Here is a 22,963-nt window from a genome sequence, read left to right as displayed (position 1 = left end):
GTCAAGGGGGCTACCACCGAGCTGAAATTCTTGATGAACTTCCGATAGAAGTTAGAAAAGCCAATGAACCGTTGAACCTCCTTGACCGTGGCAGGTGTGGGCCAATCGTGGACCGCCTTGACCTTCTTGGGATCCATCTCTAGGTGCCCGGGAGTGACAATAAACCCGAGAAACTGAGTCTGAGAAACATGAAATTCACACTTCTCAGGCTTAACGTAGAGGTGATTGTCAAGGAGCCTCTGGAGAACCCGGCTAACATGCCCCTCATGCTCCTTCAGTGACCTCGAGAAGATGAGGATATCGTCCAGGTACACGAAGACGAACAGATTAAGCATATCCCGGAGAACATCATTAATCAGGGCTTGGAATACTGCGGGGGCATTGGTGAGCCCGAACGGCATCACCCGATATTCATAGTGTCCCGTGGGCGTGTTGAACGCCGTCTTCCATTCGTCTCCTGGCCGGATCCGCACGAGATGGTAAGCATTGCGGAGATCCAGCTTAGTAAAAATGGAAGCCCCTTGAAGCAGCTCAAAAGCAGTGGCCATGAGAGGAAGAGGGTATCGATTCCGAACCGTGATCTTGTTGAGTCCCCGGTAATCAATACAAGGCCTCAGACCCCCGTCTTTCTTTTCAACAAAAAGAAGCCCGCCCCAGCCGGGGAAGTAGAGGCATAGATGAGGCCGGCTGCCAAGGACTCCCTTAATGTAAGTGTCCATAGCTGCGTGCTCGGGGAGGACAAGGAAAAGATCCGACCTCTAGGAGGGCAGCACCCAGGGAGTAGATCAATGGCACAGTCATAAGTGCGATGAGGCGGTAAGGCAGTAGCCCGGGCCTTGCTGAACACTGTTTTGAACCGATGGTAAACACTGGGGACTCGGGAGACGTCAACAGACTCTTGAAACTGGGTACTAGGGGCTGAGGAACTCTGAAGCATGCAGGTGAGTTGGCAAGTGGGACCCCAGCTAAGAATGGTGCCAGTAGGCCAGTCGATCTGGGGATTATGTCTGCATAGCCAAGGGTGACCCAGGATAATAGGATACTCGGGAGAGTCAATGAGATAGAAGGTCTCCTCCTGCTGGTGTTGAGAGATGGTAAGTCGCAGGGACTGAGTCGCCTCAGTAACTTTTCCTGGTTCCAGAGGTCGGCCATCTAAGGCTGTAACTGCCTGGGGTTGAGGAAGTAGTTGGGTAGGGATCTTAAGTTCCTTAGCCAAGGTTACATCCATAAAATCACCTGCGGCACCGGAATCGATCATAGCCTGGACCCGATGCTGGTGGCCCTCCCAGGACAGAGTGGCTGGAATAGCTAGGACCGCGTTAGTAGGAGGAGCTCTAATTTTCCCCATCACAACCCTCCTGTAGCTGGGCGGGGACAGGCGTTTCCCGAAAGCTCGGGGCAAGTGGAGCGAAGTGGCCGGCAACCCCGCAGTAGAGGCACCGACGCTCCCTCATGCGACGTTCCCTTTCGTTGAAAGAAAGCCTGGAACGGCCTAACTGCATGCTCTCCGGGGAATCTTGGGGCAGTTCAGGAGCCGGGGCAGCTCTGAATGACGGAGTCCAAACAGGAGAAACAGAGCTGCTCAGAGGAACTTGGGACTGAGACACCTGACGGCGAGCCGTTCTCCGCTCTCTTAGACGATTGTCCAGGCGGATGGCCAAGGCTATGAGGGACTCGAGATCTTCAGCTGGTTCACGGGTGGCTAACTCATCTTGAAGGGGCTCAGATAACCCTCCCTGAAAGCAGACCCTCAGCGCTTCATCATTCCATCCGCTCCTTGCTGCTATGGTTCGGAACTCAATGGCAAAATCTGCCGTGCTTCGGGGGCCCTGACGGAGAGACAGTAGGCGCTTGGAAGCCTCCCGCCCACTGACAGGATGATCGAACACCCGCTTGAATTCTTCTACAAATGCAGCGTGGGAGTCACAACAGGCCTCCTGGGACTGCCACACCGCAGAGGCCCAGGCGAGCGCCTTGTCTGAAAGAAGGGTAATGAGGTAGGCAATCTTGGAACGGTCTGTGGGAAAACTTGAGGGTTGGAGCCCGAAGGTGAGGGAGCATTGGGTGAGGAAACCCTGACAAGAGCTTGGATCCCCAGAAAAGGGCTTGGGAGGTGGTAGTCGGGGCTCCGCCAACCGAGAAGGCCTGTCGTCACTGGGAGGTGACCGGGGGGAAGGGGGAGAACCAAGGAGGCGTTCAAAGAGCTGGTGAAGGGAACTCATCATTTCGGCCAGGAGTTGAGAATGTCTAGCCATCAGCTCCTCTTGTCGGCTGAGAACGGCTTCATGGCGCTGGAAAGAAGCCTCATGTCGAATGATCACCGCCAACAGGTCCTGGGAACTGAGTGTTTCTGGGTCCATGATTGACTTGGTTATTCTGTCACAAGCCGGGTTAGAACTCCGGTCTCCGATGTGTAGAGCTGGGGGTACTACCCCTTAGCCACAGAGGAAATGTTGTAGGACCCAAATGAAACACCCAAGGCAATACTCCAGGCAAGTAGATTTAATATTCCAAAACAGGAGGCAAAACAAAACAACTCCACGAGGGGAGAAAAACAAACTAAAGATAACTTCAACAACTTACTAGGACAGACACGGTGAGACAAAGCAGGAGACACACAGTCAGGACGCAATAACCAAGTGAGAAACAAGGGGAAAACACACAGCTAAAATACTCAAGGGGAAACAAGGCACAGGTGACATAGATAAGCTAATTAGGACACATGAGGAAAAACTAAGGCAAAAGGGGAACACAGCTGACCTCTAGAGGCCAGGAGACAAACAGGGGAAGCAGGAAGCTGACACCCGAGTGTTGGAGTGTGCCCCTGGCTAGCCGTAAATGATGCCCGAGTGTTGGAGTGTGCCCCTGGCTAGCCGTAAATGATGCCCGAGTGTTGGAGTGTGCCCTGGCTAGCCGTAAATGATGCCCGAGTGTTGGAGTGTGCCCCTGGCTAGCCGTAAATGATGCCCGAGTGTTGGAGTGTGCCCCTGGCTAGCCGTAAATGATGCCCGAGTGTTGGAGTGTGCCCCTGGCTAGCCGTAAATGATGCCCGAGTGTTGGAGTGTGCCCCTGGCTAGCCGTAAATGATGCCCGAGTGTTGGAGTGTGCCCTGGCTAGCCGTAAATGATGCCCGAGTGTTGGAGTGTGCCCCTGGCTAGCCGTAAATGATGCCCGAGTGTTGGAGTGTGCCCCTGGCTAGCCGTAAATGATGCCCGAGTGTTGGAGTGTGCCCCTGGCTAGCCGTAAATGATGCCCGAGTGTTGGAGTGTGCCCCTGGCTAGCCGTAAATGATGCCCGAGTGTTGGAGTGTGCCCCTGGCTAGCCGTAAATGATGCCCGAGTGTTGGAGTGTGTCCCTGGCTAGCCGTAAATGATGCCCGAGTGTTGGAGTGTGTCCCTGGCTAGCCGTAAATGATGCCCGAGTGTTGGAGTGTGTCCCTGGCTAGCCGTAAATGATGCCCGAGTGTTGGAGTGAGCCCCTGGCTAGCCGTAAATGATGCCCGAGTGTTGGAGTGTGCCCCTGGCTAGCCGTAAATGATGCCCGAGTGTTGGAGTGTGCCCCTGGCTAGCCGTAAATGATGCCCGAGTGTTGGAGTGTGCCCCTGGCTAGCCGTAAATGATGCCCGAGTGTTGGAGTGTGCCCCTGGCTAGCCGTAAATGATGCCCGAAGTGTTGGAGCGCGTCCCTGGCTAGCCGTAAATGATGCCCGAGTGTTGGAGTGTGTCCCTGGCTAGCCGTAAATGATGCCCGAGTGTTGGAGCGTGCCCTGGCTAGCCGTAAATGATGCCCGAGTGTTGGAGTGTGCCCCTGGCTAGCCGTAAATGATGCCCGAGTGTTGGAGTGTGCCCCTGGCTAGCCGTAAATGATGCCCGAGTGTTGGAGTGTGTCCCTGGCTAGCCGTAAATGATGCCCGAGTGTTGGAGTGTGCCCCTGGCTAGCCGTGAATGATGCCCGAGTGTTGGAGTGTGCCCCTGGCTAGCCGTAAATGATGCCCGAAGTGTTGGAGTGTGCCCCTGGCTAGCCGTAAATGATGCCCGAGTGTTGGAGTGTGCCCCTGGCTAGCCGTAAATGATGCCCGAGTGTTGGAGTGTGCCCCTGGCTAGCCGTAAATGATGCCCGAGTGTTGGAGTGTGCCCCTGGCTAGCCGTAAATGATGTCTGAGTGTTGGAGTGTGCCCCTGGCTAGCCGTAAATGATGTCTGAGTGTTGGAGTGTGCCCCTGGCTAGCCGTAAATGATGCCCGAGTGTTGGAGTGTGCCCCTGGCTAGCCGTAAATGATGTCCGAGTGTTGGAGTGTGCCCCTGGCTAGCCGTAAATGATGCCCGAGTGTTGGAGTGTGCCCCTGGCTAGCCGTAAATGATGCCCGAGTGTTGGAGTGTGCCCCTGGCTAGCCGTAAATGATGCCCGAGTGTTGGAGTGTGCCCCTGGCTAGCCGTAAATGATGCCCGAGTGTTGGAGTGTGCCCCTGGCTAGCCGTAAATGATGTCTGAGTGTTGGAGTGTGCCCTGGCTAGCCATAAATGATGCCCGAGTGTTGGAGTGTGCCCCTGGCTAGCCGTAAATGATGCCCGAGTGTTGGAGTGTGCCCCTGGCTAGCCGTAAATGATGCCCGAGTGTTGGAGTGTGCCCCTGGCTAGCCGTAAATGATGCCCGAGTGTTGGAGTGTGCCCCTGGCTAGCCAGTAAATGATGCCTGAGTGTTGGAGTGTGCCCCTGGCTAGCCGTAAATGATGCCCGAGTGTTGGAGTGTGCCCCTGGCTAGCCGTAAATGATGCCCGAGTGTTGGAGTGTGCCCCTGGCTAGCCGTAAATGATGTCTGAGTGTTGGAGTGTGCCCCTGGCTAGCCGTAAATGATGCCCGAGTGTTGGAGTGTGCCCCTGGCTAGCCGTAAATGATGTCTGAGTGTTGCAGTGTGCCCCTGGCTAGCCGTAAATGATGCCCGAGTGTTGGAGCGTGCCCCTGGCTAGCCGTAAATAAAATAAAAAACTAGAAAATTGTGCCGTCTGGTTTGTTTAATATAATTAATGTGAAATGATTTATACTTTTACTTTTTCTTTTGATACTTAAAAATATTTTAGCAATTACATTTACTGTTGATACTTAAGTACATTAAAAACCAAATACTTTTAGACTTTTACTCAAGTAGTATTTTACTGGGTGACTTTCACTTTTACTTGTGTCATTTTCTATTAAGGTATCTTTACTTTTACTCAAGTATGACAATTGGGTACTTTGTCCACCACTGACGACAAGTCAGGATCCTTTACTTTTTACTTAATCTATAAACTAGCTATAACCTTGCTATAACACAGTACATGTGTAGAATAGGTCAAAGAATACATCTGGGAAACTTGAAGATGCCAACAAATTAGTTATGAGATAAGAGTAACTATCATGAGAAAGATTGAGCTGTAGCTTTAAAGGAAATGTGATAGGCTAGTCGTTAGTCGTAGTTAGTCTCAGTAAATGTGTCTTCTACATTTAACTGTTGTTATTTTGGTGCTTTGAGGGGTACAGTCCATATCCTTCCGCCCCCTCTCTGGTGCTTTGAGGGGTACAGTCCATATCCTTCCGCCCCCTCTCTGACCTCTGATAGCACCTAGGTCCTAGGTTATGCAAATGAGCTGTGCAGGAGTTTTAGGCATGCGCTGGGACACAGGGTCACATCCTTGCCACCGGCATGTCGTACATTACTGTGCTTCAAAAACTTAATATACAGTTGAAGTCGGAAGTTAACATACACCTTAGCCAAATACATTTAAACTCAGTTTTTCACAATTCCTGACATTTAATCCTAGTAAAAATTCCCTGTTTTAGGTCAGTTAGGATCACCAGTTTATTTTAAGAATGTGAAATGTCAGAATAATAGTAGAGAGAATTATTTATTTCAGCTTTTATTTCTTTAATCACATTCCCAGTGGGTCAGAAGTTTACATACAGTCAATTAGTACTTTGGAAGTATGCTTGGGGTCATTGTCCATTTGGAAGACCCATTTGCGACCAAGCTGACTGATGTCTTGAGATGTTGCTTCAATATATCCACATAATTTTCCTTCCTCATGATGCCATCTATTTTGTGAAGTGCACCAGACCCTCCTGCAGCAAAGGACCCCCACAGCATGATGCTGCCACCCCCGTGCTTCACGGTTGGGATGGTGTTCTTCGGCTTACAAGCAACCCCCTTTTTCCTCCAAACATAATGATGGTCATTATGGCCAAACAGTTCTATTTTTGTTTCATCAGACCAGAGGACATTTCTCCAAAGTACGATCTTTGTCCCCATGTGCAGTTGCAAACCGTTGTCTGGCTTTTTTATGGCGGTTTTGGAGCAGTGGCTTCTTCCTTGCTGAGCGGCCTTTCAGGTTATGTCGATATAGATACTTTTGTACCTGTTTCCTCCAGCATCTTCACAAGTTCCTTTGCTGTTGTTCTGGGATTGATTCGCACTTTTCGCACCAAAGTACGCTCATCTCTAGGAGACAGAACGCGTCTCCTTCCTGAGCGGTATGACGGCTGCGTGGTCCAATGGTGTTTATACTTGCGTACTATTGTTTGTACAGATGAACGTGGTACCTTCAGGCTTTTGGAAATTGCTCCCAAGGATGAACTAGACTTGTGGAGGTCTACCATTTTTTTCTGAGGTCTTGGCTGATTTCTTTTGATTTTCCCATGATGTCAAGGAAAGAGGCACTGAGTTTGAAGGTAGGCCTGGAAATACATCCACAGGCACACCTCCAATTGACTCAAATTATGTCAGTTAGCCTATCAGAAGCTTCTAAAGCCATGACATCATTTTCTGGAATATTCCAAGCTGTTTAAACGCACAGTCAACTTAATGTATGTAAACTTCTGACCCACTGGAATTGTGATACAGTGAATTATAAGTGAAATAATCTGTCTGTAAACAATTGTTGGAAGAATTACTTGTTTCATGCACAAAATAGATGTCCTAACCGACTTGGCAAAAATATAGTTTGTTAACAAAACATTTGTGGAGTGGTTGAAAAATGAGTTTTTAATGACTCCAACCTAAGTGTATGTAAACTTCCGACGTCAACTGTAGGTAAGCAATACTTCTGTGAACTGTTTTATATTGCCCGATAAGTACTTAGTATAACGTAGCGCCATGGCTAATGGTGTTAAATTGATTATTGAAAATGTAATGGTTCCACCTGTCACCAGAGTTCGTCCTAGAGACTAGAATGACCCTCAGGTGTGTTCTATCAATAATGATGATTTCCCTTTTAAGAGAGGTGTGTTTTCTGTTTCCCTTTGCAGATTCGTGATTCGTTCGCCATGTGGGTTTGTCTCCCGAATGAGTTTTCTAGCCCTAGCGTTTGTTGTTTTCCCCAGTATTACTGTGATCCTTCTGTTTACCAATTCACAGTAAAGTATTTACGTTTATCCTAAACCAACCGATTCCTCGTCTGGTCTCTTCTCTGCTCCTTGGGTCCAAACTCATCACGTCACAGAAAATATGTTAGTATTTACCTCATCTTGTAAATCAGCCATGGTGATCAGTGTTAGTAGCTAGCTCTAATGGCGTCCTTTTATGGTTAGCGAACGTCAATGTTGTGAGTGCCTTTCATACCTCAAGTTTGTTAAGTGTTATGGTATGCTATACAGTGTTATCAGCACTTGTATGAAACTCGGTTTCATGTGCGTTCTTTAAGAGACGTTATTTCACTGCAGAAAGGTAGTCTGTATATTCTGATTAGCTGTGCGCGTGTTTTAGGCACGCTGCTCCTTGCTTATCGTACATTACTGTGTTTCAAAAAACGTCATATAGCTGCTGCTGATGTCACGGAGCTGAACTGTTCGCTGAGCTGAGCTGACGTATCTGTCTGCATGTGATCTCGACGCTGCAGTCTGCTTTGCTCTTTGCCATTGAGCTGAGGACTGACAGTGAATGAACTCCACTCCTCCTTAATATTAGGGGCCGTGTGAGGTGTCTCTAAAGTGTGCACATTTATTTTCTTCCATTTATTTTATATGAATTAAACAGTACCGGTACTGCTCAGGGTGACTCATTGTTGAATGTAATGTATGTGTCGCATCCCCTATGTTTGGATGTCCATTTTCTGACTCCGATTCACTAAAGAATATTCAAACTAATGTGTTGAGGAACGCACAGACCTTATTATAAGAAAATATTTAGATTCTTCGTTAAGATAATTGAAGGGTCACATACAGTTACAGTAAATCAACATCAATAGATTCTGAGAATCCCACAGAGTTCAGGCTGGTGATTAGAATCCCACAGAGTTCAGGCTGGTGATTAGAATCCCACAGAGTTCAGGCTGGTGATTAGAATCCCACAGAGTTCAGGCTGGTGGTTAGAATCCCACAGAGTTCAGGCTGGTGATTAGAATCCCACAGAGTTCAGGCTGGTGATTAGAATCCCACAGAGTTCAGGCTGGTGGTTAGAATCCCACAGAGTTCAGGCTGGTGGTTAGAATCCCACAGAGTTCAGGCTGGTGATTAGAATCCCACAGAGTTCAGGCTGGTGGTTAGGAACAAGAAATCCTCGGAGTTAGAGACATGCACACGCACACACACACACAGTTCGGTCTTCTCTGTACATTTCCCACTCTCGGGGCAGCATCATGTTTATACTGGCTCACCTCAATTAAATAATTCAATCAGAGATGTCGCACACAGAGTTCTTTCATATAGGGTATTTATGACATTCATGGAGGCTAGATGTAGGGCACAATATTGGAGTTTACCAAGGCCTAAAAGGGGTCCATCTTACCAAGGCCTAGAAGGGGTCCATCTTACCAAGACCTAGAAGGGATCCCATCTTACCAAGACCTAGAAGGGATCCCATCTTACCAAGGCCTAGAAGGGGTCCCATCTTACCAAGGCCTAGAAGGGATCCCATCTTACCAAGGCCTAGAAGGGGTCCCATTTTACCAAGGCCTAGAAGGGATCCCATCTTACCAAGGCCTAGAAGGGATCCCATCTTACCAAGGCCTAGAAGGGGTCAATCTTACTGATTAACCTGAATTCATGCTTTTCCCACCAGACTCCTGTAGGGGATGAGTTCATCTCTCGTAGCACAAGAGGTGCTAGTGTTGACATGACAGCCCAAATAGAATCAGTACAAGGAATTAAGTGGTATTTTGTTTGTGGCCCCGTGTAGCCCAGTTGGTAGAGCATGGCGTTTGCAACGCCAGGGTTGTGGGTTCGTTTCCCACGGGGGGGCCAGTATGAAAAATGTATGCACTCACTAACTGTAAGTGGCTCTGGATAAGAGCGTCTGCTAAATGACTAAAATGTAAAATGTCTTTAAGTGTGGCTATCCTACACTCTTTTTAGCTGATCCTCCATCTGCATCAATATGTGCACTTTTTGCAAGGTGACCCATATTTTCTAATGGTTGACCACATGGCACAAGCTAATGGTATTCTTCCATGCATGTGTTTTGTTAGTTGTTGTTCCTATGTTTGGCTCTGTCAACAGAGAGCACATGACTCTTGGTTATTCACTTGAACAAGCAGATCTATGGTAACCTAACAGTGCTGAGTGGTCGTGGCGCCTGACTGCGGCTGACAGGGATGAAAAGCATGTTTTGTGGGTGGTATCCCAGTGACGGGTTGACATGATTGAAAGCATGTTTTGTGGGTGGTTTCCCAGTGATGGGTTGACAGGGTTGAAAGCATGTTTTGTGGGTGGTTTCCCAGTGACGGGTTGACAGGGTTGAAATCATGTTTTGTGGGTGGTTTCCCAGTGACTGGGGCTGACGGATGGAAATCATGTTTTGTGTGTAGTTTCCAAGTGACTGGGGTTGACAGGGATGGAAAGCATGTTTTGTGGGTGGTTTCCCAGTGACGGGTTGACAGGGATGGAAAGCATGTTTTGTGGGTGGTTTCCCAGTGACGGGTTGACAGCATGTTTTGTGAGTGGTTTCCCAGTGACGGGTTGACAGGGTTGAAAGCATATTTTTCTGGGTTGTTTCCCTGAAACTGTGGCTGTTGGCATTCGGCCCACACTGGTTAAAAGACAAGATGGTTCCAAATGTCCCAAATGTCTTTGTGCTGTTAAGCCAACTCCTATAACCTACAGTACAAAGGGACAAGGTTAGACCAATACCAGTCGGACTCGGTGAAGCCTTTTGAGTTAGTCTCAGCAATGCTCTAGCCGGGTCTCGGATCTGTTTGTGCTGTCTTGCCAACTCCCGTCTATGTTTGGGTCAAATCAAGGCTGGACCGGACTAAATCTGAACCAAACGTGGACGTGTATGATTGGTTCAGATTTGGCCAGACCGGTCCAAAACCAACGTCCGTGGACGTAGAAATCAAGACAAAAAAAAGACGTCCAAAAGGTGTATGCGTCGGTCCTTGCTTACTAGAGTGCCGCCTGAAATTGAATTTTAGGAATGCCCATCTACTGTATGTGGTAGGTCTACCGTTTGTAAAATACCCAAAAACGCAGATCTGGACAGGACCAAAAAAAGACGTCCAAAAAACGTCTGCATCGGTCCGTGCATACTGGGGTGTAGCCTACCATGGCGCCCGCAATGGAATGTTATGAATGCCCATCCATGTGGTAGGCCCACTGTAAAACAGGCCGTTGCATTGGCTTTATTAGTCCAAATTCCTGTGGCTAATCAATTTGGCTATTTAAGCTCTGGATATCAGCTACCCAACTTTATCAGGAGTTATCCTGAGCCCATTTGCAATGTGTTTGCACAGCGGGAAATGCAGAAGTATTTTTATTTTTTCAATATGATCAGCTCGTAAAATAACTTGAAACCACTGATCATGACAATTTAGCCCACGGGATGAATCTCTTGGACAACAGTTGTGAATATCCTGATTGCCCATTTCATACTGTCCATTTTACTTTGACCTGTCCCGTTTTTAGAATATGTTGTTTGTTAACAATAATAATAATAATATGCCATTTAGCAGACGCTTTTATCCAAAGCGACTTACAGTCATGCATGCATACATTTTTGTGTATGGGTGGTCCCGGGGATCGAACCCACTACCTTGGCGTTTCAAGCGCCGTGCTCTACCAGCTGAGCTACAGAGGACCACATGTTAACATGTCAGTGCATTTGTTATTTGATTGGGTGCCATTTAGGTGAAGCTATTTGATCGGAGAAACCAGCATGATGTAAGAAGTGTTCTCATTACATTGTCATACATTATATCTCCAGCTTGTAGGCCACAGAAAAGGCCACATGCTCTTAATTTTCTATATCTGCTACATGATTTATGTTAGATTATATATTTTTTAAATTAACTGTCGCAACCCCTATTACTAGCCTGTTCAACCTGAGTGGCGCAGTGGTCTAAGGCACTGCATCGCAGTGCTAACTGTGCCACTAGAGATCCTGGTTCGAATCCAGGCTCTGTCGCAGCCGGCCGCGACCGGGAGACTCATGGGCGGCGCACAAGTCGTCCAGGGTAGGGGAGGGAATGGCCGGCAGGGATGTAGCTCAGTTGATAGAGCATGGCGTTTGCAAAGCCAGGGTTGTGGGTTTGATTCCCATGGGGGGCCAGTGAGAATGCTATTCATTGACTACAGCTCAGCATTCAACACCATAGTGCCCTCTAAGCTCATCACTAAGCTAAGGATCCTGGGACTAAACACCTCCCTCTGCAACTGGATCCTGGACTTCCTGACGGGCCGCCCCCAGGTGGTAAGGGTAGGTAACAACACATCTGCCACACTGATCCTCAACATGGGGGCCCCTCAGGGGTGCGTGCTCAGTCCCCTCCTGTACTCTCTGTTCACCCATGACTGCATGGCCAGGCACGACTCCAACACCAGTTTGCCGACGACACAACAGTGGTAGGCCTGATCACCGACAACGATGAGACGGCCTATAGGGAGGAGGTCAGAGATCTGGCCGTGTGGTGCCAGGACAACAACCTCTCCCTCAACGTGACCAAGACAAAGGAGATGATTGTGGACTACAGGAAAAAAAAGAGGACTGAGCACGCCCCCATTCTCATCGACGGGGCTGTAGTGGAACAGGTTGAGAGCTTCAAGTTCCTTGGTGTCCACATCACCAACGAACTATCATGGTCCAAACACACCAAGACAGTCGTGAAGAGGGCACGACAAAGCCTATTCCCCCTCAGGAGACTAAAAAGATTTGGCATGGGTCCTCAGATCCTCAAAAAATTCTACAGCTGCACCATCGAGAGCATCCTGACTGGTTGCATCACCGCCTGGTATGGCAACTGCTTGGCCTCTGACCGCAAGGCACTACAGAGGGTAGTGCGTACGGCCCAGTACATCACTGGGGCAAAGCTCCCTGCCATCCAGGACCTCTATACCAGGCGGTGTCAGAGGAAGGCCCTCAAAATTGTCAAAGACTCCAGTCACCCTAGTCATAGACTGTTCTCTCTGCTACCGCACGGCAAGCGGTACCGGAGTGCCAAGTCTAGGTCCAAAAGACTTCTCAACAGCTTCTACCCCAAGCCATAAGACTCCTGAACAGCTAATCATGGCTACCCGGACTATTTGCACTGCCCCCCACCCCATCCTTTTTACGCTGCTGCTACTCTGTTAAGTATTTATGCATAGTCACTTTAACTCTACCCACATGTACATATTACCTCAACTACCTCAACTAGCCGGTGCCCCGCACATTGACTATGCAACGGTACCCCCTGTATATATAGCCTCCCTACTGTCACTTTATTTTATTGTATATATAGCCTCCCTACTGTCACTTTATTTTACTTCTGCTCTTTTTTTCTCAACACTTTTTTGTTGTTGTTTTATTCTTACTTTTTTGTTTAAAATAAATGCACTGTTGGTTAAGGGCTGTAAGTAAGCATTTCACTGTAATGTCTGCACCTGTTGTATTCGGCGCATGTGACCAATAAAATTTGATTTGATTTTATAAAAAAAATAAAAAAATTGTATTCACTAACTGTAAGTCGCTCTGGATAAGAGCGTCTGCTAAATGACTAAAATGTATTTTGTATTGTCTGAGATCCCCAGAGATTGGAAAGCTGCCGCGGTCATCCCCCTCTTCAAAGGGGGTGACACACTAGATCCAAACTGTTACAGACCTATATCCATCCTGCCCTGCCTTTCGAAAGTATTTGAAAGCCAAGTTAACAAACAGATCACCGACCATTTCGAATCCCACCGTACCTTCTCCGCTATGCAATCCGGTTTCCGAGCTGGTCATGGGTGCACCTCAGCCACGCTCAAGGTCCTAAACGATATAATAACCGCGATTGATAAAAGACAGTACTGTGCAGCCGTTTTCATTGACCTGGCCAAGGCTTTGGACTCTGTCAATTACCGCATTCTTAGTGGCAGACTAAATAGCCTTGGTTTCTCAAATGACTGCCTCGCCTGGTTCACCAACTACTTCTCAGATAGAGTTCAATGTGTCAAATCGGAGGGCCTGTTGTCTGGACCTATGGGGGTGCCACAGGGTTCAATTCTCGGGCCGACTCTTTTCTCTGTGTATATCAATGATGTTGCTCTTGCTGCTGGTGACTCTCAGATCCACCTCTACGCAGACAACACCATTTTGTATACATTTGGCCCTTCATTGGACACTGTGTCATAAACCTCCAAACGAGCTTCAATGCCATACAACACTCCTTCCGTAGCCTCCAATGCTCTTAAACGCTAGTAAAACTAAATTTACATTTACGTCATTTAGCAGACGCTCTTATCCAGAGCGACTCACAAATTGGTGCATTCACCTTATAGCCAGTGGGATAACCACTTTACAATATTTTTAAAAATTTTTGGTGGGGTAAGGGGGGTAGAAGGATTACTTTATCCTATCCCAGGTATTCCTTAAAGAGGTGGGGTTTCAAGTGTCTCCGGAAGGTGGTGAGTGACTCCGTTGTCCTGGCGTCGTGAGGGAGCTTGTTCCACCATTGGGGTGCCAGAGCAGCGAACAAGTTTTGACTGGGCTGAGTGGGAACTCTGCTTCCGCAGAGGTAGGGGGGCCAGCAGGCCAGAGGTGGATGAACGCAATGCCCTCGTTTGGGTGTAGGGACTGATCAGAGCCTGAAGGTACGGAGGTGCCATTCCCCTCACAGCTCCGTAGGCAAGCACCATGGTCTTGTAGCAGATGCGAGCTTCAACTGGAAGCCAATGGAGTGTGCGGAGTGATGTGAGAGAACTTGGGAAGGTTGAACACCAGACGGGCTGCGGCATTCTGGATGAGTTGTAGGGGTATAATGGCACAGGCAGGGAGCCCAGCCAACAGCGAGTTGCAGTAATCCAGACGGGAGATCACAAGTGCCTGGATTAGGACCTGTGCCGCTTCCTGTGTAAGGCAGGGTCGTACTCTCCGAATGTTGTAGAGCATGAACCTACAGGATCGGGTCACCGCCTTGATGTTAGCGGAGAACGACAGGGTGTTGTCCAGGGTCACGCCAAGGCTCTTTGCACTCTGGGAGGAGGACACCACGGAGTTGTCAACCGTGATGGCGAGATCATGGAACGGGCAGTCCTTCCCCGGGAGGAAGAGCAGCTCCGTCTTGCCGAGGTTCAGCTTGAGGTGGTGATCCATCATCCACACTGATATGCAGAGATGTGATTCGCCACCTGGTTATCAGAAGGGGGAAAGGAGAAGATTAGTTGTGTGTCGTCTGCGTAGCAATGATAGGAGAGGCCATGTGAGGATATGACAGAGCCAAGTGACTTGGTGTATAGCGAGAATAGGAGAGGGCCTAGAACTGAGCCCTGGGGGACACCAGTGGTGAGAGCACGTGGTGCGGAGACAGATTCTCGCCACGCCACTTGGTAGGAGCGACCTGTCAGGTAGGACGCAATCCAGGAGTGAGCTGCGCCGGAGATGCCCAACTCGGAGAGGGTGGAGAGGAGGATCTGATGGTTCACAGTATCAAAGGCAGCGGATAGGTCTAGAAGGACAAGAGCAGAGGAGAGAGAGTTAGCTTTAGCAGTGCTTGGTCTCATCTGACCACAACACTTTCACTCAGTTCTCCTCTGAATCATTCAGATGTTCATTGGCAAACTTCAGACGGCCCTATATATGTGCTTTCTTGAGCAGGGGGACCTTGCGGGCGCTGCAGAATTTCAGACCTTCACGGCGTAGTGTGTTACCAATAGTTTTCTTGGTGACTATGGTCCCAGCTGCCTTGAGATCATTGACAAGATCCTCCTGTGTAGTTCTGGGCTGATTCCTCACCGTTCTCATGATCATTGCAACTCCACGAGGTGAGATCTTGCATGGAGCCCCAGGCCGAGGGAGATTGACAGTGTCTTCCATTTGCGAATAATCGCACCAACTGTTGTCACCTTCTCACCAAGCTGCTTGGCGATGGTCTTTTTGCCCATTCCAGCCTTGTGTAGGTCTACAATCTTGTCCCTGACATCCTTGGAGAGCTCTTTGGTCTTGGCGATGGTGGAGAGTTTGGAATCTGATTGATTGATTGCTTCTGTGGACAGGTGTCTTTTATACAGGTAATAAACTGAGATTAGGAGCACTCCCTTTAAGAGTGTGCTCCTAATCTCAGCTCGTTACCTGGATAAAAGACACCTGGGAGCCGGAAATCTTTCTGATTGAGAGGGGGTCAAATACTTATTTCTTATTTGTTTTTCTGGATTTTTTTGTTGTTATTCTGTCTCTCACTGTTCAAATAAACCTACCATTAAAATTATAGACTGATCATTTCTTTGTCAGTGGGCAAACGTACAAAATCAGCAGGGGATCAAATACTTGTAATAAAAATTGACGAAACGTTGGTGGTTGCAGCGATGCGTCGCTCCAACAGCACCCTGGAGAGGCATGCTGGGAATGGACAACATAAATATTTTGCTTCCCTGCAAAGTGGGCACTGCTTATCACAGGGCGGCATCAACGCTCACCTAAAAAGCCCATATGCCACTGGTTGAGAGAAATTGTTATTGTTTTTGAATTATGAGGTTTTATGTGTTATTGGAGATGCGTCTTGGTCAGTTTAGCTCAGAAAATGACTCGTCAGTCTGCCAACATACAGTGGCTTGGTATTTACCCCTCTTGGCATTTTTCATATTTTGTTGCATTACAACCTGGAATTAAAATGGATTTTTGGGGGGTTTGTATCATTTGATTTACACAACACGCCTACCACTTTGAAGATGCAAAATATATTTTTTGGGGAAACAATCAAGAAATAAGACCAAAAAAATGAACTTGAGCGTGCATAACTATTCACCCCCCCAAAGTCAATACTTTGTAGAGACACCTTTTGCAGCAATTACAGCTGCAAGTCTCTTGGGGTATGTCTCTATAAGCTTGGCACATCTAGCCACTGGGATTCCTGCCCATTCTTCAAGGCAAAACTGCTCCAGCTCCTTCAAGTTGGATGGGTTCCGCTGGTGTACAGCAATCTTTAAGTCATACCACAGATTCTCAATTGGATTGAGTTCTGCGCTTTGACTAGGCCATTCCAAGACATTTCAATGTTTCCCCTTAAAACACTCGAGTGCTGCTTTAGCAGTATGCTTAGGGTCATTGTCCTGCTGGAAGGTGAAACTCTGTCACAGTCTCAAATCTCTGGAACACTGAAACAGGTTTCCCTCAAGAATTTCCCTGTATTTAGCACCATCCATCATTCCTTCAATGGCTTTTTTCTGGCCACTCTTCCGTAAAGCCCAGCTCTGTGGAGTGTACGGCTTAAAGTGGTCCTATGGACAGATACTCCAATATCAGCTTTGCAGCTCCTTCAGGGTTATCTTTGGTCTCTTTGTTGCCTCTCTGATTAATGCCCTCCTTGCCTGGTCTGTGAGTAATGGATTTAATGGTGCTCTGTGGGATGTTCAAAGTTTTCAGATATTTTTTTATAACCCAACCCTGATCTGTACTTCTCCACAACTTTGTCCCTGACCTGTTTGGAGAGCTCCTTGGTCTTCATGGTGCCGCTTGCTTGGTGGTGCCCCTTGCTTAGTGGTGTTGCCGACTCTGGGGCCTTTCAGAACAGCTGTATATATACTGAGATCATGTGACAGATCATGTGACACTTAAATTGCACACAGGTGGACTTTATTTAACTAATTACGTGACTTCTGAAGGTAATTGGTTGCACCAGATCTTATTTAGGGGCTTCATAGCGAAGGGGGTGAATACATATGCAAGCACCACTTTTCCGTTATTAATATTTTAGAGTTTTTTTTCATTTCACTTCACCAATTTGGACTATTTTGTGTATGTCCATTACATGAATATCCCCCTTTTTTTTTTTTACATTACAGGTTGTAATGCAACAAAATAGGAAAAACGCCAAGGGGGATGAATACTTTTGCAAGGCACTGTAGGCAGGCCGGCCCTGAGTCTGAGGCTTGTGTTTCTATGATCTGTATACTGATTAATGGTATTTTTATTTATTTTGTATTATTGTTGTTTTTCTGTGTGTTTGTTTGTTGTTGTTTTGTTTGTCTTTATGTTTTTTTGTAATTATTATTCCCCTGTGTCTGTTGTTTCTAACTTTGTTTTCTTATATTTGTGCATTTTTCTTACTTTGTAAAAGCCACACAAAAAAAGGCCAATCAGCAATCTCCTGTGACATGTGATCTCTAGAAACCATCAGTGCACAGATTCCTGAAGTGAAAGGATAATCCACATATTAAATAGCGGTGGACACATCAGTATTCATTATGAATTGCAGCATATGACCGTGATGCATTGTGTTAGGAATGCCTGGGACTGAGACATAGGCCAGCACTATTGTATAACTATTAACAACACCTACCCCTCTGCCTCTCCTCTTCCTTTGTGTGTGTGTCCCAGATAGCGTGATACATCGGGCTGATGTAGTGTAGAGAGCGTTCGCACAATGGCAAGATGTCGCCGAGACGTCGGCATTAGATCGCATTCGCCCTTCAGCCGCTACTTACGCTCTACAGATGACATTTAAAAATACCCTTTATTTGAGGTCGGATCCAACAGCAAAATACTGTTTCACTACACAATTTGAATTACCCTTACCCAAATGAGCGTAAACATCGAATTTGAATGGAAAATACAAGAACGATTATTAGCTCAGTTATACTGGCAAGCATTGTGACACAACATTTCGAACGTCTACACAATCTCTGTGATGCTGAGCGGCCATGTGACGGGTGCAGCGCGCGTGCATTTCGACCTACCACACCCTCCCGCCGACCTTCTACATGGAACACGATCTACAAACGATATATACCAATGTCAGGCTGACGTCGGCGAGATGTATGTGTGCTGTCTGGGATGTGTGTGTGTGTGTGTGTTTGTTTATGTGTGTGTTTGTGTATCAGGAGTGGGAGAAGCTCAACTATGACATCCATACTCTGAGGTACACCAAACGAGAGATCAGCAGCCGGTGGAAAAAGATTCTAATACAGCTAGGTGAGATAAACTTAGTAGAGATAATCTCCTCTCTTCGTATCTCAACCTTTTTATTCCTTAGCCTTTTCCTGTCTATTCTCACTTCACTTCTGCTGCTCTCCTTCTCTATTTACATATTGCCTTCAGAAAAGTATTCACACATCTTGACTTTTTTCAGAAAAAGTAAAACCTGAATTTAAAATGGATTACATTTCTTGTCACGGGCCTACTCGCAATACCACATAATGTCAAAGTGGAATTATGTTTTTTTTTAGAAATGTTTACAAATTAATTAAAAATGAAAAGCTGAAATGTCTTGAGTCAATAAGTATTCAACCCCTTTGTTATGGCAAGCCTAAATAAGTTCAGGAGTAAAAATTTGCTTAATAAGTTGCATGGACTCACTCTGTGTGCAATAATATTGTTTAACCAGATTTTTGAATAAGTACCTCATCTCTGTACCCCACACATACAATTATCTGTAAGGTCCCTCAGTCGAGCAGTGAATTTCAAACACAGATTCAACCACAAAGACCAGGGAGGTTTTCCAATGCCTCGCAAAGAAGGGCACATATTGGTAGATGGGTAAAGATTGAAAAAGCAGACATTGAATATCCATTTGAGGATGGTGAAGTTATTCATTACACTTTGGATACACCCAATCACTACAAAGATACAGGCGTCCTTCCTAACTCAGTTGCCGGAGAGGAAGGAAACTGCTCAGGGATTTCACCATGAGGCCAATGGTGACTTTAAAACAGTTACAGAGTTTAATGGCTGTGATAGGAGAATGGATCAACATCGTTGTAGTTACTCCACAATACTAACCTAATTGACAGAGTGAAAATAAGGAAGCCTGTACAGAATAAAAACATGTAAAACTGCTAAATATGTGGCAAAGCAATTAACTTTAGGTCCTGAATACAAAGTGTTATGTTTGGGGCAAATCCAACACAACACATTTTTTATTTATTTTTATTTCACCTTTATTTAACCAGGTAAGCCAGTTGAGAACAGGTTCTCATTTACAACTGCGACCTGGCCAAGACAAAGCAAAGTAGTGCAACAAAAACAACACAGAGTTACATATGGGGTAAAAGAAAAAACATAAAGTCAGAAATACAACAGAAAATATATATACAGTGTGTGCAAATGTAGCAAGTTATGGAGGTAAGGCAATAAATAGGCTATAGTGCAGAATAATTACAATAGTATTAACACTGGAATGCTAGATGTGCAAGAGATTATGTGCAAATAGAGATACTGGGGTGCAAAAGAGCAAATTAAATAACAATATAGGGATGAGGTAGTTGGGTGGGCTAATTTCAGATGGGCTGTGTACAGGTGCAGTGATCGGTAAGGTGCTCTGACAACTGATGCTTAAAGTTATTGAGGGAGATAAGAGTCTCCAGCTTCAGAGATTTTTGCAATTCGTTCCAGTCATTGGCAGCAGAGAACTGGAAGGAATGGCGGCCAAAGGAGGTGTTGGCTTTGGGAATGACCAGTGAGATATACCTGCTGGAGCGCAGACTACGGGTGGGTGCTGCTATGGTGACCAATGAGCTAAGATAAGGCGGGGATTTGCCTAGCAGTGATTTATAGATGGCCTGGAGCCAGTGGGTTTGACGACTGAACATGTAGTGAGGACCAGCCAACAAGAGCGTACAGGTCACAGTGGTGGGTAGTGTATGGGGCTTTGGAGACAAAACGGATGGCACTGTGATAGACTACATCCAATTTGCTGAGTAGAGTGTTGGAGGCTATTTTATAAATGACATCGCCAAGTCAAGGATCGGTAGGATAGTCAGTTTTACGAGGGCATGTTTGGCAGCATGAGTGAAGGAGGCTTTGTTGCGAAATAGGAAGCCGATTCTAGATTTAACTTTGGATTGGAGATTCTTTATGTGAGTCTGGAAGTTGAGTTTACAGTCTAACCAGACACCTAGATATTTGTAGTTGTCCACATACTCTAGGTCAGACCCGTCGAGAGTGGTGATTCTAGTCGGGTGGGCGGGTGCTAGCAGCGTTCGATTGAAAAGCATGCATTTAGTTTTACTAGTGTTTAAGAGCAGTTGAAGGCTACTGAAGGATTGTTGTATGGCATTGAAGCTCGTTTGGAGGTTTGTTAACACAGTGTCCAATGAATTACTGAGTACCACTACTGAGTACCACTCTTCATATTTTCAAGCATAGTGGTGGCTGCATCATGTTATGGGTATGCTTGTCATCGTTAAGGACTGGGGAGTTTTTCAGGATCAAAAAGAAACGGAATGGAGCTAAGTACAGGCAAAATCCTAGAGGAAAACCTGGTTCAATCTGCTTTCCAACAGAGATGAATGTACCTTTCAGCAGGACAATAAACAAAAAAGCAAGGCCAAATCTACACTGGAGTTGCTTACCAAGAAGAAAGTGAATGTTCCTGAGTGGCCGAGTTACAGTTTGGACTTAAACCTGCTAGAAAATCTATGACAAGACTTGAAAAATGGTTGTCTAGCGATGATCAACAACCAATTTGACAGAGCTTGAAGAATTCTTTAAAGAATAATGGGCAAATGTTGCACAATCCAGGTGTGTAAAGCTCTTAGAGACTTAGCCAGAAAGACTCACAGCTGTAATCACTGCCAAAAGTGATTTTAAGATGTATTGACTCAGGGGGTTGAATACTTATCCTAATCAAGATATATTACTGTTTCATTTTCATATTTTAATTTTTTTACAATGGTTAGAATTTTCTTCCATTTTGACATTACAGAGTATTTTGTGTAGATTGTTGACAAAAAGATGATGATTAAATCCATTTGAATCCAAAATGTGGAGAAACTGGACTTCTAATTCTTTCATTTCAACAAAACACAACAACAGTGCACTGTGCAAAATCAAGACAGTCTCCATTTGAAATGGATGTGAACGAATGTGTGTTAACATTCTTAAGAGTTTGCTCTTTTGGTTGATGCTCGTGTTATGTCCTTTTCCAATCTATATGCTTTTCCAAACCCTGAACACAATATTATAGTTTAAGGACTATTGAGTTGAACATTCCAATTGTTGATTCTACGTCCCCAGGCTTTATACTGGTGCTTGTGTCCCCTGTAGGCTACCAGCGTGAGGTGGACTCTCTCCTGGCGGTGAACAGACAGCAGTACAGGACAACGCTGAGTGAATCTGATAACCTGAACAGAGCCAGAGAGCTGTTACAGACCACTCTAGACCACTCTAGTTTGTTCCCACGAAGAGTGGCTAGCTCAGACAGATACCTCTTTGTTATGGTACGGTACTGCTGCTCTACTGCTACACACACACACACACACACACACACACACACACACACACACACACACACACACACACACACACACACACACACACACACACCTATTTATGCAGGAGGGGGGAGTAATCACTTAATGGGGCATTAATGAAGGGACAAATGTTCAAGCAAAGTTACTGATGTTTATCTGTTGTTTCTCCCCCTCTCTTCTCCCCTTCTCTTCTCCCCCTCTCTTCTCCCCCTCTCTTCTCCTCCCTTCTCCTCCTCTCCTCTCCTCTCTTCTCCTCCTCTCCTCTCTTCTCCTCCTCTCCTCTCTTCTCCTCCTCTCCTCCCTTCTCCCCCTCTCCTCCCTTCTCCCCCCCTCTCCTCTCTTCTCCCCCTCTCTTCTCCCCCTCTCCTCTCTTCTCCCCCTCTTCTCTCTTCTCCCCCTCTCCTCTCTTCTCCCCCTCTTCTCTCTTCTCCCCCTCTCCTCTCTTCTCCCCCTCTCCTCTCTTCTCCCCCTTTCCTCTCTTCTCTTCCTTTCCTCTCTTTTCCTCCTCTCCTCTATTCCTGTCATCCTCTACCAGGATCGCTTGGTGTCTCTGGACAGTGCAGAGGATTTCATCAGACTGGCGAAGGAGAAATACCCAAAGAGAGAATGAGAGAAAGAGAGAGAGAGAAGATGGAGAGAGAAGACGGAGAGAGAAGACGGAGAGAGAGAAGACGGAGAGAGAGAAGATGGAGAGAGAGAAGACGGAGAGAGAGAAGACGGAGAGAGAAGACGGAGAGAGAGAAGACGGAGAGATAAGACAGAGAGAAGACGGAGAGAGAGAAGACGGAGAGAGAAGACGGAGAGAGAAGACGGAGAGAGAAGACGGAGAGAGAAGACGGAGAGAGAAGACGGAGAGAGAAGACGGAGAGAGAAGATGGAGAGAGAGAAGATGGAGAGAGAGAAGACGGAGAGACAGAAGACGGAGAGAGAAGACGGAGAGAGAAGACGGAGAGTGAATGAGAGAACTAGTGTTTTGGGATTCTCCTGCCGGCATTAGAAGGAATGTGAAGATGTCCCTTCATTTAGAGACTTTAACGGATTCTAACTGACCTCCTTTTCACCTTTTTATATTCTAATGTCTAATGTCCCTCCAAAGCCATTTTCTATACATGTTGTTGTAGGTGTTTCTTAGTTTCAGGATTGTTATAGCAACGACAAACATTGCACAATTGTCTGTAATATTTAACAGTTGTATGCAGGCCCGAAAGGATACTTTTGATACAGAATTTTTAACATTTTTATGGTCATCTGAAATATTAGACTTTAACAGAAACTAAACATTTAATTGATTAACTAAATTTGATTGTCTCTCGGATGTCTATCAATGTCACCAGAACAGACGTTCTTGTCACGGTTGCTGGTAT

At 46.5% G+C, this 22,963-nt stretch overlaps 1 protein-coding gene across 1 annotated transcript in view; it reads left to right on the top strand.

Moving 5' to 3' along the window:
- LOC121536172 (melanoregulin-like) overlaps positions 1-22,270 on the top strand; it is a 30,312-nt gene extending 8,042 nt beyond the window's left edge. The window contains exons 3-5 of the mRNA XM_041843449.2: positions 18,231-18,321; positions 21,394-21,566; positions 22,135-22,270. Of these exons, the coding sequence (XP_041699383.1) occupies positions 18,231-18,321; positions 21,394-21,566; positions 22,135-22,209 (339 nt within the window). The 3' untranslated portion in view covers positions 22,210-22,270. The remainder of the gene's footprint in view (positions 1-18,230; positions 18,322-21,393; positions 21,567-22,134) is intronic.
- The last annotated feature ends 693 nt before the right edge of the window (positions 22,271-22,963 follow it).

Source organism: Coregonus clupeaformis, chromosome 23, assembly GCF_020615455.1.
Source record: "Coregonus clupeaformis isolate EN_2021a chromosome 23, ASM2061545v1, whole genome shotgun sequence".
In the NCBI taxonomy this organism is placed as follows: Eukaryota; Metazoa; Chordata; class Actinopteri; order Salmoniformes; family Salmonidae; genus Coregonus; species Coregonus clupeaformis.
This window is presented reverse-complemented; position numbering and strand designations above follow the sequence as displayed.